Raw genomic sequence first — 19,544 nt, forward strand, 5'->3', positions numbered from 1 at the left:
GTATTTCCCTGTGGATTGAGTGTTTCGATACTTTCACAGTATTTATAAAAAATAGACTAAAGCCTGCTTATAATAAAAAAACATGAAAATCTCACTTTTTTATAATATGGGACCTTTAAGGGCACAGAGATCCCACCATTATTCACTCTGTAAGTAACTGAGACAGTCACAGCAGAAGTGAGAAATATTGCGTCAGGTCAGAACATGACCTCACTGAGCAGTAGCTTTTAGCTCTGCTGACAGACAGAAAAAAGAGAGCGTCTGACAGCTGGACGGATGGACGGACGGACGGACGGACGGACGGACGGACGGACGGACGGAGGGCGACACGAGGAAACCAGGGACCTCCGCTGAGCTTCGTCAGGAACTCCATTTATCTTCCTGTCGCCTCTCTTCAACTCTGAGGCCATTTTAGCCTTTAAACATGTCTGATCACAGGTCTGTAGGCTTGAACTTGAACTACACAGCATGTGTGTGTGTGTGTGTGTGTGTGTGTGTGTGTGTGTGAGTCCCACTCGTCTTTAGATCTGGGTCTCTGTAACTCACACCGAGCAGCACATCTCTCCAAAGCACCATCACGCATGTCATCTTGATGGATCCATTTGGATCCTGGTCACAGCCAAACAGAAATTCAGGACTTTTAAAACACTTGATATCTCCGCATGCTCGCTGCAGATTTTGTTTCCCTTTCCAGAGAACTTTCCAATCTATCAGCATCATAGATGTGATGGGGGATCAGATTTAAAGGTTCAACCTAAAAACTGTTCAATACTCAAATATAACATGTGGTCAGTCAGTCAGTCTAGTCTGGTAGGGGTCAGTCAGACAGACAGACAGACAGACAGGAAGATGGCCAACACGCTCCTGCAGAACTGAGGTCACTCTGTCTAATCTTAGCTTAGCATCACTTTCAAAGCTACGGACATCAGCACTTCATAAAGTAAATAGACAAGTACCGGTCTGCATCGTTCACATCCTGCTCTGAAGCTACGATGCCAGCAGTTCCTTTCAAGACAGGTGCTAAACGACACTGAAGTGTGATAGGTGTAATGATGCGCTGATTTGCAGACATCTCTTTCCCAATGTGAGTCTATGGGAAAAAGTATTTTTGGGCGTGAGGAACACAGAAGTTTTAATTCCATGGTTTGGCCATTACGTCAAATTGGCTTCAAAGCCTAGCGCTCTACCTTGGGGACTTGGGATGAATCCCCAAAATGAACTGTAAGACACTGGATACCGGTCTCCTTCTCTACCACCCTTTCAGCTTTCAAAGTCTCATTAAAATTTAAATATACCTGAAAAAAAATAAACAATTATTAATAATAATAATACTGAACTCTTGGGATTTGCCCTATGGGTCCAATAAAACTAGAGTTTGCCACACTCATCATCTTGACCTCTTTATAAAATCTTCTGCCAGGACAAGAAACAAACCTGAACTTTCATAATAATTGAAACCTTTTATAGTATGTGCATTTAAAGCAGCAGTAGGCAGTATATTTTTGGCATCATTGGGCAAAAATCCCATAATAACCTTTCAGCATATTGTAATTCAAGTGTTCTGAGAGAAAACTAGACTCCTGCACCTCCTCATGGCTCTGTTTTCAGGCTTTAGAAAATCTAGCCTGTGACGGGAGACTTTGACCAATCACAGGTCATTTCATTGAGAGAGAGCGTTCCTATTGGCTGTGCTCCGGTCATGTGACGGAACTTGTCGTTCCTTCACCGGATTCCACGATGGCTGCCGCGTCACAAACTTTCTCATTTTACAGCTAAACCGTGCACTACAAGATGATTCTGAAAACATCTGAGGAGAGAAATAGACATTAACGTAACATAATATTGATTCATATTTGATCAGCGCTGCCTAGTTTGACCGTTTGGTCGGAGCTTGCGTTTGATTGACAGCCGGCTCTCATAGACAGCAGCTGGACAGCAGACCTCAGATCAGCTCTTACTGCTTGTTTTCCTCCAGTCTGTGAAATCTTGCAGATGCCGTTAGGAGCACCGGAGGACACAGAGGCACATGATTTTTTCAGGTTACCTGTTTCATGTTCTACTGTCACGATATAATGACCGTTTAATATAAAAATAACTTTTAAAAATCATATTTGCTCCAATCTCTCCTACTTCAGCTTTAACTTGTAGTTCTCATCTTCCCAGCAGCACCTGAAGGCACTATTTAGAATAACAGTCACTTTACAGGTATGTGATAACATTATGCACTTTTATTAGAAGACACTTGTCAATTCCACTGTGGACAAATAATATCACTCTATTCTATGGCATTTTGTGATGTCTGCATTTATTAAGGTGTTAAAATTATATATTTATGATCTGCAGCTTCTAGCCTGTATTTTCTCACTTTCTCATTGACACTTTGGCAAGACAAACACACACACAGTCCAAGACACATAGCGTCAATGCAACATATCAGGTGAAATGTCAGGAGTGGAATAGTTCCCAGGCCATCGGCCAGCGTCCCCCCCCTTCCCTCCTTTGGCCCCTCGGACCTGCTGCCCAAGTGTGAGACCCTAATAAAACTGTCTCCCTTTAACAAGCTCGCTAATTCATGAGTTTGGGCTCAGGATGAGATAACTTGGAGTTATTCCTTTCTCACAGGACAGGTGATCTCTTTATCTCAACATCCACAATTTATTGTTGGCTCAAATCAGCAGTGACATATTTATTTGGCACCGGATGCTGGAGTGATTTCGGTGGAGGTGTGTGTGAATATTTCTGTACTAAACCAAGCTATAAAACCATATTTGAAAGCGTCTTTAAACTGGTTTTATATATGCATGTGTTCATAGATATATATTCTTTTATTGCTTGTGGGTGAAAAAAGTCAGCTTTCCAGGAACCAAATAAAACCAGCTTTGTTTTTAGCTTTACGGCCGTGTATGTTTGAGTTAATCCAGCCGATGTGGAAAGGGTTCCACAAGCAAACTTTTATTGGAATTTAAGATATGACGGTGACTAAAAATGGATTTACGAGGTTGCATTTATTAAAACATGATATGCGGATGATATATGTAGAGCTGTCAGTGAGGCGGATCAGGTAAACTGCCCTCAGATTTTCTGTATTTCAAATCACTGTAATGCCTCAGATCACAGCTCTCTTTTTTTTTAGTACATTTTTATCGCTGCCAAGATAATTAAAGCTTAAGTAGGCGAGATTGGAGCAAATATGATTAAAAAAAAGTTATTTTTATAAAACAGTCGCTATATATCAGTAGACAGTAGTACATGAAACAGGTAACCTGAAAAAAATCATGTGCCTCTGTGTCCTCCGGTGCTCCTAACGGCATCTGCAAGATTTCACAGACCGGAGGAAAACAAGCAGTAAGAACTGATCTGAGATCTGCTGTCCATCTGCTGTTTATGACAGCCGGCTGTCAATCACTTGCGAACTCCGACCAAACGGTCAAACTAGGCAGCGCTGATCAAATATGAATCAATATTCTGTTACGTTAATGCCTATTTCTCTCCTCAAATGTTTCAGAATCATCTTGTAGTGCACGGTTTAGCTGTAAAATGAGAACGTTTGTGACGCCGCTGCCATTGTGAAATCTGGTGAAGGAACGCCAAGTACCGGTCACATGACCGGAGTACAGCCAATAGGAACGCTCTCTCTCTCTTAAATGACCTGTGATTGGTCAAAGTCTCCCGTCACAGGCTAGATTATCTAAAGTCTGAAAACAGAGCCATGAGGAGGTGCAGAAGTCTAGTTTTCTCTCAGAACACTTGAATTACAATATGCTGAAAGGTTATTATGGAATTTTTGCCCAATGATGCCAAAAATATACTGCCTACTGCAACTTTAAACAATACAATTTTATATTTTTCAGCTTAAAAATTAACTGGAAATAAAAACCTAATGGGTTCTTCTTCCATTATTCTGTGTTTTATTTTGAAAGTGATCTGGGGTGAAGGTAGTATTTACATCCGTATAGGACCGTATACATTGATCCTGCAGCAGTTTTTTTGTTGTTGTTTTGTTTTCACCTCGGCTTGTTATTTACGACTCTTCGGTTTTTATTAGACCTGGCAGCAGTTCAGCATTCTGCGGTCTGGCGCTGCTCTCCGTCTGACCTCACCGTCCAAATGCTGCCGACTCTCCTTTTTCCACAGATCAAATGTTTTTTTGGCAAACAAATCATACAGTAGCCTGCCCCTAGCTGCCTTCGTAGCAGACCAGGAGTCTATCATCTTGTCCTCTTGTACCTTGAGCAGCACTCCCCACATTGCAGCCCCCAAATTGCATTTAAATGCAGCACAACGTTTGGTCTGAACGCCTGTTTATGTGTTAATGTTTCTAGATCTGTGTCAGAGGTCACTGTGCTTCACTGTGTGCTGCAGCAGGCGTCCAGAGGATTGCATCTGCAGGAGAAACAGTGTGTGACTTGGCTACACTGTGAGGCTGAGGGGGTCAGGGCCGTGAGCCGCGGCACATACATGGTGCTGAAAGGTTGTAGTGTCAAATTTACGACAGTGGATCTATTTTTGAAAACATCTGGGGAAGCTCTGCAGATGATCCTCACTGTGTGTGTGTGTGTGCCTCTATGTATGTGTGTGTGTGTGTGCATGTGATCTATTTGCATTGGTGTATAATCTTACGAGGACATTATTGAGATATGAGCTCGCCAGGTCGAGATTTTTAAGGTCAACATACTTAAATAATAAATATAATAAACTTTATTTATATAGCACCCATCAAAACACAGTCACAAAGTGCTTTACAATGAAAACAGAACGCATTTTAAACACAAAGAGGATGAAATTAACTAAAAGCCGATTCTTAAACACATAAAAACACAGAGAGTAAAACAAACTAAAATTTCATATAACATAAATAAAAATGACAGAAAAGCAATTGTAACAAAGTGAGGGTTTTAAAAGTGATTTAAGGAGAGGAGGGAAAGGCAGTACGGGAACACCGATACACCTATACACAACATACACCGATCAGCTGTAACATTAGGACAGCACCCTGACCGGTCTGAGGCTACGCAGCCCCATACCCAACAAACTGCTCCTCACTGTGTGTTCTGACTCCTTTCTATCGGAACCAGCATTAACTTTTTCAGCAGTTTTGAGCTAGAGTAGCTCTTCTATCGGATCGGACAACACGGGCCAGCCTTCGCTCCCCACGTGCATCGATGTTGTGCCTTGTCACCGATCCTGTTTGTGAATTTCATGGACAGGATCTCAAAGCGCAGCCGTGGGGAGGGAGTGTCCGCTTCGGGGACCTCAGAATTGTGTCTCTGCTCTTTGCAGATGATGTGGTTCTGTTGGCTTCATCGAACCGTGACCTGCAGCACGCACTGGGGCGGTTGCAGCCGAGTGTGAAGCGGTCGGGATGAGAGTCAGTATCTCCAAGTCTGAGGCCATGGTCCTCTGCCGGAAACCGTTGGATTGCACCCTCCGGGTGAGGAGTGAGTCTCTGCCCCAAGCGAAGGAGTTTAATTATCTCTGGGTCTTGTTCACGAATGAGGGAAAAATGGAGCGGAAGATGGACAGGCGGTTTGGTGCGGCGTCTGCAGTTATGCGGGCGCTGTACCGGAATGTTGTGGTGAAAAGAGAGCTGAGCCAAAAGGCAAAGCTCTTGAGTTACCAGTCCATCTAAGTTCCAACCCTCACCTATGGTCATGAGCTTTGGGTAGTGACCGAAAGAATGAGATCGCAGATACATGCTGCCAAAATGAGCTTCCGCCGTAGGGTGGCTGGGCTCAGCCTTAGAGATAGGGTGAGGAGTTCAGACATCCGGAGGGAGCTCGGAGTAGAGCCGCTGCTCCTTCACGTCGAAAGGGGCCAGCTGAGGTGGTTCGGAAGACCCAGAACACGCTGGAGGGATTATATATCTCGTCTGGCCTGGGAACGCCTCGGGAACGCCCCAGGAAGAGCTGGAAAACGTTGCTGGGGAGAAGGATGTCTGGAATTCCCTGTTTAGCCTGCTGCCCCCGCAACCCGGCCCCGGGTAATAGGAAGAAAATGGATGGATGGAGTAATATCAACTGATACAATTATTTTTTAGTCCGCCATATTTCACTCTTTTATTCTCATTAAAGTAGATCACTTTTTACAGAAACCCCTCTACCCCCACAAATCTGGCAAATTTGTACAGATGATGATGAGGAGTTAAAATGACAAGATCGCTGTATAACGTTAAAATACTGTTAGCGACAGTTCAGCAGCACCCTGACCCTGATTACCCAAATCTACGCCTGATGCTATCAACTGTATGACTATAACACAAAAGTCTTTTAAATTGGAAGAAAAGAATCCTGTGGTGGATTGCAGATGCAGTGAAATTAATTTACATTACAGAGTATTCACAATACACTTGTGAAACTGACCAATCGATGACAGGTTTGTTCATGTTTGTATAGAGCCGTTGTTCTACAGAACTATTATACTATTCATAACTGGATATCATTGTAGGTGTGAGAAAGGTTTAAGGCGTGCCACGTCTCAGCCGTCACAACAGGGTAAATGTGTGCTCTTCCGAAGCCATTGAAGTCGCTGGCTAAACAAACAGAATAAGCACCCATGTTGTCGACGAGAAGCCAGTCCCCCACATGCAACTCAGGAATCCAGTTCGGTATCGGCGAGTACCCAAATGTAATTATAGTTGCCTATTATATGACTAACCCTAAACATACCTCAACCATAGCTTATTTATATAACCACAATCTTAGACGTTTACCTATCAGTAGTTGCCATGCTTAGGTACTGTGGAAAGTGTGAATGTTAAATTGTTGGCATTGGACATAAAAAAAACCTTTATCTGGTGTTTTGCTGAATCATTCATTATTGACGTTCTTATGTGGTGATAGGTGTGATATTTACCCTGTAAAGGTATGGCTCAACCTTGCTGTTGGCATAATTCATAAGGCAATTCAGGGAGCCATACACTCCATCATTAATGTAGTACATCATCGTTGTGTCAGGGTGGTTTTCTTCATCGTCTGGAAAAAAAATTATAAAAATAATGAAAGTTACTAAAATGTCTAATCTATGCATTGTTTTTGCAAAAATACACACATTGTATAGTTACGTGTTAATACTGGATACTCAACATCAATGTGGCTTCAAAAGACATCTATACATTACCGCTATGTTCATCCATATCATCTAAGATTACTCTTTTGGCAAAGACATTCGCTGCCAGTGTGAAGGCTGATTCAACGAAAAATCGGCCTGGTTCTGCAATAATCTGAACCCCACTGTCAGACGGGAAGCAGTCATCCAGTGCTTCATTAATGACTTCTGAAAACTTGGAGGGAAAAACACAATGGGTTAATAGCATATTTTCACAGGTATTACACATCTATTAATATTCAGGACATTTCGCTGACACTTTAATACAAAGTGACCTTCAGTAACCAGGATCGCTGACGTTTCAGGCAATTATGGTAAGGTTTCTACATGTGTTTCTATGAAATACGAGCCATGTAATTCGAGAGTCTGGTTGAAAACCAAATGCCAAAGTTTGATGAAATGTCTCCAACATTGCATTAAATGTTGTCATGCTTGCTTGGGATAGAGAGACCTTGATAATAGAGATATCACACAACCACTAAAGAGTAAAAGGACATAGGTGTCCTTGAGTTGTGCTTAAGGGAAAACAGGACACTTAATAAGAAAATAGTTGACGTATTCATTTCTGTCATTAGAATGCAGAGGTTGTAGCTGCTGTAGCTCACCTGTTAGAGTAGTCCTTACCGCAGCGGCCCAGGGTTCGAATCAGACCTGTGGCCCTTTGCTGCATGTCATCCCCTCTCTCTCTTTCCCCCTTTCAGTACTACTCTCTCACTATCATTAAAGGCATAAAAGCTAAAAAAAAAAGAAGAATAACAAATAAAAAAGAATGCAGAGGTGCTACAAAACCATGAACAAGCACTATCTATTACTGTATATTTTCTTTTTTTTTACCTCTTCAAATGTCACATGAAAGCCCGGAGAACCCTCCACCAATATCCAAGAGACTCATCTGCAGGCCCAACAAATTCTGAAAAACACATCAGTACCACTGTCTAATAAGGCACCATTTATAAAGGGTCTATACATTTGGACTCACCGTCTGGGGGACTGCTAATTGTTCCAACGGCCCATTATTTCGAACCCTCAATAGTTTGAAAAATGTCTCCCATTGGACTGAAAGACCATTAGTCTGATAGCCCATTGTCCCGAAAACAAACACTCACTGTTCAGAAGGCCTATTGCTCTGAAAATACACACTATCTGTGCAACGAGAGTTAGCAGCCACAATGTTGCGTGCATTGTTGTGGACACATGCAGCCACTTTAGTCTCCACATCCATATTGCTATGATGATGACTTACCGCTATGTCAAAGACACGTCGGGCATCTTCAATGGCCTGCTTGTATGCCGAACTTCTAGTGCACCCGCTGCCTACATGAAAGCTGACCCCAATGACCTCTAAGCCCAGCTCTCCGGCACGTTCCAGTAATTTACCGACTGACACCAGTCTGGCTCCAAACTTTGAACTGAGTCTCAAAACCGATTTGGAGTCGTCCACTGCGATGCAGAGTACCAGTCTGGAAAGTGATTCAAAAGTATTAATCAATTCATTAAGAAAATAATCTACTCTAGAAACAAACATATTATTAGTTGTTGACTTACTTGGCTTTGGCATGACAAAGAGAATTTTTTTGGAGTTCATCCTCACTATCAAAAGTCATCATATGTACTCCGTGAGCACAGGCATATTTGATGTGCGACAGTGGTTCGTTATGTGTGCGTAGATGATTCTGTCAGGTGTTACTCCGAGGGACAGGACCTGCTAGATCTCATTCTGTGTTAGACCAAAACATGTTTCAAATGAGCAAACTGAGGAGGAAACAACCTTTCACCATAACAAAGAAAACAGAGAGCTATAGATTATCTTTGAAATACTTCATCAGTACCTTGGTAGCACAGTCGAAACCTGTGTCCAGAGCACTCATCATCCTCAAAACTGCTGCTGAGTTGTTGCACTTCACTGCATAGAAAAGGCTTGACAGAACAAGTACAAGACAGAATGCCAGGTGCCATTGTAACGAGATAATCCCCTGCCAGTGGTCATAATGTTATGGCTGATCGGTGTAGAAAACAACTCAGTCTGGTCCACAAAAAGTCAGAGGGCATCTGGACATGGAGCTAGACTGTAACACTGAGATGATGAGAGCAGGTCTGAACCAGTGATTTAACGGGTTTGTCACTGAGGTTTTCTTTTTTATCAAAAATGACACCAAGATTTCTGCAATGAATAGCTCATATTCATGAATTATTGAATTGGACAGAGAACCAAGACTGTTTGACATTTGAGTGATTGCATTATCTTGAGTGATTGCATTATCTTGACCTCATCATCATCTTTTAAAATCAACGTGATTGCACAACACTGGCAGATGTGAGTCTTTATGATGGAGAGTGAAATCATGGGATGATTTGTTGTGTTATCAAACTGTTCACACAAAAAAGACTTTTACAAAAACAAACATTTTTATTGGATTCAAATGATATTTTATAGACTGCAATGTCTGTAGTATAGTACACTTACATAAATAAACATACATTGTGTCAATAACACTTGGTATTGTAATATTATTATTGTTATATTCAGTAGGCAATTTGATCCCCTTTAGTAGCAGAGAGAGTGCAGGGGCAGAGGGGTTGTCTAGTTGAATATGTTAGTCTAGTACAGTGGTTCTCAACCTGAGGGTCGCCAGACGGATGTGGAGAAAAAACAAACAAACTAATAACGCCTGTACCAGTGATATCATTTGCCTTAGAATAGGTTTTATTGAGTGAGTTTGTCAGAATCAAAACGTGCATGCACCTGAATTTCTGACGGGGGATTTGCGGCGGGTCAGGGAGAGAGAAAACGTCACTGAACGTATTACAAATCGAAGCTTGATTGGAAAACTGGATGATTGGAAAACGCCTGGGTACTAGCTGTTCAAAGTAAACAAAACGAAATGTGTCGCGTCTTGAAAAGGTTGAAAACTACTGGTCTAGTAGGGATGCTCATTTCGAAAAATGTTCTTAACCGATAACCGACCCTCGTTAACCGATTATTAACCGTTAACCGACAAGATTTGTGCCTCGTACCAGCTGCAGGAGCACGACAGATATTGGTTGACGGGAGTCCCCAGTTCACCGTCCGGGTGCGTTAACTTAGCAGCTACGATGCTGCGTGTAGTGTCGCGGACATGCAGCCACTTTCCCAGTAAAAGTCTCCACCGCACATTTAGTATTGTTTAGCAGGTTGTCAGTTGTGTGTCTGCCCGGCGTATCCTTAGTGAGTGTCCAACAGTGTGTGTATTTGTGCTACGTTAGCAGCTCTAGCATTGCCGGAGGCTTCATGCTCGCTGCCGCACACGTAGTCTGGGTAACTTTAGCGAGTTTCCAACAGACCGTGTGTGTGTGTTGGCGGTGAGTGTGAGGTTGTTGGTGGCGTTCTAGTTGTGAACGTAGGTGTAGCAGTGTGTGTACAGTTTATTTGTCAGTTAATTAAATGCTACGAAACTACAACTCCTCCGCTCAAGCGAGCCAGAGACCGGAGACAACCTCCTGTATCCTGCAGCTCCGGCTCTGCCTCTTAAGGTGGGCTGTTAAGGTGGACCAGCTTTTCTCCTTAAAGTGACGAGCCGCTCCTCTGAGCCGCTCAGCTTTTGAGTTAATTATTAACATTTCTTTTAACCGTTTCAACCGACAGCCTTAATCGGTTAAAATGCTTAAAGTCGGTTAACGGTTAAACGGTTAATTATGGACATCCCTATGCCTGACTCATTGATCCTTTATCTGACTGAGGTTTGTGCAAGTTAAACTCTATGGCCTCAACCATGGCTCTGAAATACAGTATCTGTAGTAGCTGCACTGTGTTCCGGCTGCGATGCGGATGATTGCGGGTCACATGCCGCTGTATGTCCCAGAATCATCCCAGAAGCGTCTCTCGCTGGGCTGTGTAGCGATAAAACCATGGCGCTGTCCGTGGCGCTGAAGTAGCAGACAGATTTATAATTCAGACTTTTTCTCTAAAATCGCCTGCTGGTTATATTGAATTTAATACATGAAATCCTAATTTAATACATTAACTGCAATAAATGTATCATACAAAGTGAAAGAATACATGTTTTCAGTTACGTTTAAAGTGCTAACAAGCTAAAATACAAAACTAAATAAAATTAAATATTTACTTCCAGAAAGTGCATTTAAATCGGCTGATATTCACTATTTCTGCCCTTTGAAAAAAAAATGTTATTCTTTGAATCTGGGTCAAAGTGTTGTGGTTCACGCGCTGCACCTCTCAGTCTGCTGGCAGACGTGTTCATGGCTATAAAAGCTGGGCACTACTGCAGTCTATATATACAGTTCATAGCCTACTATGATGAATACGCACAAAAGTCTAAACCCAAATATAGATGCAGTGCACTAAAGATGGTGTCTTTTACAAGGACATGATAGCATTACAGCACCACTAAACACTGATAATCCCCACAACTGCAGCTGTTACGCTAGTTTCTTCAAGTCAATGTCAATTTCAATCTCATATTTCAGATAGTTAGTTATAGTAAATATCTTTAAAATGTATCGTTAAATGAATTGATTGATTGCAAAAACAAATGCCATCATCATGTAGCTGTAGGTATTTTTTCCACATCTTTGTCTTTTCAGCTGGGCTGCAACAATAATTTTACTGTTGATTATTATTATTTTTTTTTGATGAACCACTTCAAAATGTAACAAACCAGTGAAATCATGCCTGAAAAGGCCCAAACACACCATATCGTCATCAAAGAACTATTGGCAATGAAAGTTGACTGTTGTGTCGCCTCCCGTCGGCTTTGTCTCGGCCAAAAAGTTTCACCCGAACACACCACAAAGACTACAGCTGACGGCCAGTTAGGAGAGGAAATAACTCTCCACACCAACAGTAGCGGTAGTCAACATGCTGAATCAGCCGAAAAGCCTCCGAGATGGACAGACTAGAGCCGACGGTGCGGGACACACCGCAAAAACTAGGCCGACAGCCGTCTTGGTGTGTCAGGGCCTTTACAGATTCTGAGAGCTTAAAATGACTTGTGTTAACAAAGATATTCAATTTACGGTCACAAAAAAACAAAGGAAAGCTGCAAATTCTCAAATTTGAGAAACTTGAACCAGAGGATGTTTGTCTACTGTAGGCTCTACAGTATTCATAGCTTATTACTTATTAGGGACAATAAAATATGTTTGCTAAACAACAGTAGTCAGATTTAATGAATTAAACCTAAATATCAAATATCCTTGTTGTCATGAAAAAGGTGAGGAGTTGCTTCATTCAGTGTTCTCATTATTTGGACTCCTCATCTCTCTCCTCTCCCCTCCATCTCTTTCATGTTCCTGATGGCTCCTTTTCCTCGGCTCTTCTTCCTCTCATCCTCCAGCCTCACCCTCTCCTTCTCCATCACCCAGTCCTCTCCGAGGTAATTCAGCGCCACCTCGGGTCGTCCGCGAAGCTGGGGCCTCGGGTCGAGCAGCGACTGGAAGAAGCAGCAGGCCAGCGGGGTGAAACACGCAAACTGGGGCGCTACGGGAGGGCGGCATTTCTTTCCAAGTTCTGCCCCGATCAAATCGATGACATCCCGCGTGCTCTCGCTCTGCGGCTCGACCCACACGTCCAGTTCATCATCGGGACCTTCCGCTCGGTCAAACCACTCCAGATACTTCAGGTATGAGTGGCAGTCGCTGGCTGTTTCAGCCCAGGGATGACTGCCGGTGAGCATGGCGTAGGTCAGGATCCCCAGCGCCCAGCTGTCCGTGCTGGGCTCCACAGACACCCAAACTCTCGCCTTCTTTTTCTTCTCTTCATCCTCCTTAACGCCGTCCTTCCCGTCACTCACGCTGTTCCAGCTGTCCTCGTTGCCGCGAGCGATCTCGGACTCAGGGGTACAGTAAGGGGAGCTGTACCAGACCTCCGGGACCCTGGCGCCCCTGGCCTTCACCTGGTGGAGAATATTCATTCATTTGTCACGCCATCATTTGACAGCTAAGTGTATGAGTACTATATATACATAGAAACATAGGTGTAGAACAGACAAACTGTTTTCCCAACCTGGTCCCAATTCATCAAGTACCTCGGCATCGGATACCGACTCATGGAGGCACCCTTTAGCGACTATGTGACGGACCGGGCTTTCAACCCCGACGCAAACCCGCCCGTAGCGTTATTCGGTGTTTGTGGCCCGTGTGAAACTAAAAGTAACGTTGACTTGTTTTGTCACGTCGGTTGTTAGTCACATGACTCGTTAATATCGCCAGTCCTGTGAGTCATTAGTCAAATAAGTTGACTAAGTGGTTGTGTTGCCAACACATAACTACCTGTGAAATGGAAGTTTATTTTGAAAAGACACTATGCATGTAATGAGCGTATATTGACATGCCGTCCCTGACATGTCCAAAAGTGACGTAAGAGGGCGCCTCCATGCGTCAGTCTCCGTTGTTGAGGGGCACTGACCAAGCAGCAGTGATTGACGAGTTGGGTGTGAGAATGTGTTGGTTTTCTGTGGTCATTTGACTAGTACAAAAGAAAATGGCGATTGTTGTTAGTTGTTATGGTGACAACACACGTCAGTGGGGAAGTACAGTGTTGTTGCAGCGGAAGCAGCTTCAGAGACGCTGGCTGGTTAGCTAGGTAGCTTGTCCTTCTCCGGAGTGGTCGGGAGTGAGGAGGAGGGACCGTCCGCTCATTTTCTGTAACCAGTGTAGCAGCAAAGCATGGCAGAATTAGCAAACTAGCCACCATGCTTTAATACTGCACTGGCTACAAAAAATTAGCCGAACAAGGTTGTGTGTGGATGAAGCATTAAGTTGTTAAATTTGACTAATTTACTCTGGCTCTCTATGCTTTGTAATGTTACTACTCCACAGCTCATTTTAGTCGTTCCTGCAAAACCTCTCCTCGGTGAGTTCACGATTTGCTGTAAGTTGGTTTAGTTTATACGGAAGTTAGCCATGGATGTATAAAGAGAACTGAAGACAACGTTGGAGGCGAGCTCCCGTTCATTCCTATGAGAGTTGCTCAGCGGTGCATGAAGCCAAAATGGCTCGACTGCCGAGTGATAAGTATATGGATTATCCGGCGATCTTCCGCATCCATTTGGCCCGTAGAGCAGGAACTGTAGCGTTTCCTTTAACTTCGCCTCGCAGCACTCGCTCCAGCCTCGGCCTGGCTCTCATTCACATGAACGGAGGAAGGGAAATAACTCTAGATTCAGCTACAAGTGCATTTTACAACTTTTAGGACCTAATGGTTTAAATAAGGGCTGTTAAAGTGTTCCTACTGGGAAGTTGATTTACCTAAAAAAAATGATCCGCTGAGTTACAGACGTCTCTTTCTCAGTGTAAGTCTATGGTAAAAAGTATTTTTGGGCCCAATGGCATCACGTGACGGACATGGAAGTTGTAGTACCGCCATTTGGCCACTACAAAAATTAGCATCAAAGCCTGGCGCTCTTCCTTGGGGGTTTGAAGTTAGCTCACTACAATGGTCGCAGTAGCAACTGTACACATAAAAACGGCCGCCATTCTGATCATCCTGTTACGTTGAATGGGAATGTCCGTTCTACTCCTATTCTATTTCTATGTTTTATACTGACCATGCCAAAGTCTCCTAGTTTGACCCAGCGACATGCGGAGTCGCACAGGAAGACGTTCTCCGGTTTGAGGTCTCTGTGGACAAAACCAAGAGAGTGCAGGTGGGACAGAGCGCCACACAGCTGGGACACCACCCGCTGACAACAGTCCTCCTCCATACCGACCTGGGGAGGAAGAGGGGTGGGGGGGATGATTGGTAGGAGATGGATGTGTGAGCTATACTGAAATCAAAACATAATCATGGTAAATCCAAAACACGAAATAGCTCTGTTGAAATAACCACGTACCTCGGGTAAGATGACATCGTAGAGATCGCCGAAGAGGCTTGCTTGCTGAGCGAAGACGTAGTGCGATGGCGTGGAGTAGGCGATTCCCAGCGCTCTGGTCAGGGACGGGTGGGTGCAGAACGACAGGGAGAGGTTGTACTCCCTCAGGAAAGAGAAGAGAGACGTTGACTCACGAGGGAAGAACTTCAGAGCCATTGGAGTACCTGGAGGATACACGGGGAAGATATTGATGTAGGTCTTCTTTTGGTGTGTCGAGTCTATAACGTTTCCATTAGTTCCCCCCCCTCACCTCTCTTCCTGTGAACAGCCAGCATGACTTTGCCATACGAGCCTTCACCCAGGATCTTCAGGATCTTGAAGTGCTCCGATGTGTCCATTGCTGTCAGAGACTGAGCCGTCAGATGGCACATCTCATCCAGGAGCTTCGTGGCAGCCTGGTCACAAGACAAGATTATTCTGGTTGGAGAGATCTGTGGCTGGTGTAAATGAGCAAGATATTCAACAAATACAAATACACATAAACTGCCAACGGTTTTACACTGAAAAATGCTCACCTCCTGTCTCAGATCTAACTCCAAGGTGCTCTAACTACAAGTAGATCTTGTTTGGGCTCCAACAAAAACTTAGATGACAAGTTCATGATGCATCTTGGAACCGCTCCAACTATACAATAATTTACAACTTTACAGGCTGCTGCTGGTAACTTGTCTGTCCTGTCACCTGATGCTTTTGGCTACACTACTTAAGTAAATTTTGCTAGGTGGATTTTGATCCGACTGCACCATAAGGCACATTATGGAGCCAGCATACATATAACCAGAACACCAGCGCTATATCCAATGTGGTCTCTTGGGGAGGCGTATAAATAGCACGCCACTTTTAAGGACATTTCCTATGTCATACCTGTGCAGTTTAAGCTTTTCGCTTGTCATTTAACGCCATTGCCAACTCGACGCATAACTACTTAGTTAGGTTTAGGAAACCATCATGGTTTGGGTTAAAATAAGGACTTTGTACTTAAGTTACGTATGTAACTCAGTCAGTGTAAATCATCACATGCAGACGCACAGGCACAGTTTTCAACACTCGCGATAACGTGAATTCAAACACTACTTGGTTATGTTTAGGAAAAGATCATGATTTGGGTTAAAGTAAGTATGTTTGTTACGTAAATTAAGATAAGTGCGTAAGTTGAGTAGTCAACGTAAGTAAGTCGGTTGCAAATAACGGTTGACTTTTGGTTTCACAACGCACAGGAACAGTGGTCTCCTGGGTGAAAGTAATGTGTTGGTTGGACCCATTCATCCACCCTAACCTGCTAAATGGGAGGCAGCTATCATTAGTGTTATTTTTCACACCTGTGCGTTTCCTGGTATGACATGACAAAATCCTACCATGACAAAAAGCCTTCTGACTGCTCTCTGACACTTGTCATAACATCATAACGTGCATAAATCAGTAAAAAGCTATATTAAAGAGAATACTGAACCAATGTTTAAGATGAATAAACAACATTTTAGAGGATGAAATGCTTCTTTTCAGAGTGGAGTCCTTTGCAGCTCGTTTGGAATGTAACACAACCGTCGCCGTGTTGATTGTCGTCATGGCGATGCTGGCAACACTGATCTGCGGTTATAAACATGTCTGTTAATAGCTTCATGAAATCCTTTCACACACAGACACACTGATCTTTGTTTTGTCTGCTGGGACGTCCATGTTTCCACCACAGCTGGCACCCTTGGGCCCAGGGCTGGGATTTGGTGTCACCGTACATGATCCACACACGGGACAGCTCATTACAGCTCATTAGAGAGCAAGTCAGAGCCGTGAATGTGCCGAACACAGATACTGTGAATCCCACGCTGGGACTCCATTCACACTTAACAAACACAAGCACAAGGACTCGCAACATTTTGGACACGTTTTTATGATCAAATGTGACGATTATTCTGGCTAGAAATGTAAAATTTGAACATACAAGTAGGGGTGTTTGAGATGAAAGGTATGATTGATACGTCAATTTTAAATTGAATCAGCAAGGATTTCTAAAATAAGCATCCGTGACTATGATGCAGCAGAAGTTTGACTTCACTTGTACATTCAGATTCCTGCCTCAGATAAGTGGACAAATTCAGATTTTGCTGATGTTGTGAATATACACAGCGCGGAGGATCAGGAGTTTGGAGGGCGTCCAGCGAGCAGCATAGCTGACGCGAGTGTCAGAGGAGGTGATGCCGGTCTGATCCAGCAAAGAACAACTATGACAGATTCCCTGTGGGACGCCATGTTACATAAGACACACATGTAATGACTGTGTGTGTGTGTGTGTGTGTGTGTGTGTGTGTGTGTGTGTGTGTGCGTGCGTTCATGTGTGTGTGTGTGTGTGTGATGGAAATGGATCTCTGTGGACCACAAACACCAGTGATAAATGACAAGATCATCAGCATATACAGTGAGAGCTATGGCATGTAAAATGACACGAGCATACAAATGTTAAACAAATATTTGAGCTTCACAGGAACCTGGCTGCTTTTCATTCCATTCCTTGTGCATTTAAAAATCTATATTTAACAATCAATTCTCAACAGTTTCAGGATTATTAAACACCATATATGTAAATGTTATAATTATAATCAAATATTTAAGCTAATATTTATGCACAAGAATTATTTTATGTAGATTATTATATGTAAAACCTCCAGTTTATATCTGTCCATAGTGGGTTAAATGAGCCATCAAAGCCTCAACAGGTCACCGATTTAGCATCTTACTGCAAAACATCTTCAGATTTTTTTGTTTTTGAGGAATTACTCTGTTCCCGTTTATTTTGAATCATTCAACTTACACCGAGTTACAGCAGCTTGCAATAAGTGCAGTAATTTTCCAGTTTCTAGATGAATGACTTTACAAGCTGTTAGTTTAAAAATGTTCTTTAAAAGTGTTATAAATATACATTTTGACAACATTTAACTTTTCTTAGATTGTGACATTATAAGGCAGAAAAAGCCCATCATGGATTGTAATGATGATAATCATGATAGAGATAATTATTGTGATAAAATAAACAAAAAAAATAGGCAATGTTCACAATGCACTTTAAGTCAATGTACCGCATCAGACATTAATTATGATTCCTCTCAAATTTGCAAATTAATAATATATAAATATGTATACATATTTTGCATTATACTCTCATGAAATCAAATTATTCTCCGTGCATATGACAATCTACATCTGATAATTAATTGTAATTTAAAGAGTCAGTTCAGCCAAATTACATTCTTTTATTATTTTATTTTATTCTATTATTCTCGTGTACCCATAGTGGTGTGCATGCGAGTCGTTTGGTTATTATTTGTCCAGGTTATAACATATTTGTCTCTGAGATTTCTGCTTTGCCAACATTTATTATAGGAAATATTATTTTATTATAAAGTAGTTCCCATTAAATTCCATTCACCTCCAGTGTATTCGGGTGACAGGAGAAGGTGGATATCTCAGAATCTAAATCACCAAAACCATCAGCATGGTTATACAAGAGGTAAATGATGAAATGTATATTTTTTCCTACAAATTGAGTGAGCTGACCCTTTGAACTATGAAAACTTTCCTCATGTAGGTTTCGGAGCAGTGAGTGAATCCCTGCACCGGCTTTGACTTACTGTCATTTTGCAGCTGTGGTGGTTCAGTTCAGCGCCGTTGATCTTCGGTAAAAAAAATCTGTCCAACATAAATTATCTTCATTTAGCAAGTGCACCTGTCAGGAAATCCTCCACAGATCCTCATCTGCTGCACTTCTGCCCACCTTCAGTATTTCAGTAGAAGTTCAGTGGGAGTCTCAGTCTGTTTGCAGTCAGTGGAGAAACTATCCAAACTGCTCGTGACGAGCCCGTTGGAGGGTTTCATGTCTGCTGCCGCTGCAACTTTTATCCCACAGTGATCTGTCCTCACCTCCACTCCTCCCCACCCCACCCCCTGTCCTCCCTCTGGATCCTGGAGAGTGTCCGAGGTGTGTATGTGTGTGTGTGTGTGTCCACGTTCTTGTACTTCTATCTTTGTGAAGAGCGGTTTGAGTTTTAGACCATGAGTGCGAGGGCATTTTTAGGTTAAGGTTTAAGAGTTGGGAGTGTTTGTGTGTGTGTTTCCATGTATATATGGGACTGATGTGTGCTGATGATAACAGTTGCATCATGCAGTATGCAGGCCAGGCTTGTGCTGATGTTAAAATGTCACGGTGTGATTATATTCACCAGAGCTATGCAACATAATCTTGGTAAATACCCGAGTGTGATAAAAATCCTGAAATCTTATTTTAACTCTTGCCACCAAAGACCCAAATTTAGTTAAACAACAACAACAGATCACAATAGTACCAGTCTCAAGACAAAATAATGATCATTTTAAGAGGCCTTGTTGAGAAATCCAAGGAAGTCAAAATACTTCATTAGTCCATGCCCTCAGATATGCCTGCTTTTTAACTCCGCACTGGCGTCGCGTTCATTTCTGACTCCGTTCACATCCAACGATCCAAGTGGACGCAGGATAAGTGAGGTCCTGCGTCATGTGCATGCGAACGCATATTTATCAGCAAGTATATCTCCGGCTTAAGAG

At 42.8% G+C, this 19,544-nt stretch overlaps 1 protein-coding gene and 1 pseudogene across 1 annotated transcript; both read right to left on the reverse strand.

Moving 5' to 3' along the window:
• Nucleotides 1-6,422: 6,422 nt before the first annotated feature.
• Nucleotides 6,423-10,855, reverse strand: LOC141754908 (ornithine decarboxylase-like; annotated as a pseudogene).
• A 413-nt stretch (nucleotides 10,856-11,268) lies between these two features.
• On the reverse strand, nucleotides 11,269-18,883 carry LOC141754642 (serine/threonine-protein kinase SBK2). Its single transcript, XM_074613868.1, has 5 exons — nucleotides 18,596-18,883; nucleotides 15,223-15,367; nucleotides 14,934-15,136; nucleotides 14,649-14,810; nucleotides 11,269-12,995 (listed from the first exon to the last, which is right to left on the reverse strand). Exons 1-5 carry the CDS (start codon nucleotides 18,662-18,664, stop codon nucleotides 12,357-12,359), a joined length of 1,218 nt encoding a protein of 405 aa, XP_074469969.1. The 5' UTR covers nucleotides 18,665-18,883; the 3' UTR covers nucleotides 11,269-12,356.
• Nucleotides 18,884-19,544: the final 661 nt, after the last annotated feature.

Source organism: Sebastes fasciatus, chromosome 17 (assembly GCF_043250625.1).
Source record: "Sebastes fasciatus isolate fSebFas1 chromosome 17, fSebFas1.pri, whole genome shotgun sequence".
Lineage (NCBI taxonomy): Eukaryota > Metazoa > Chordata > Actinopteri > Perciformes > Sebastidae > Sebastes > Sebastes fasciatus.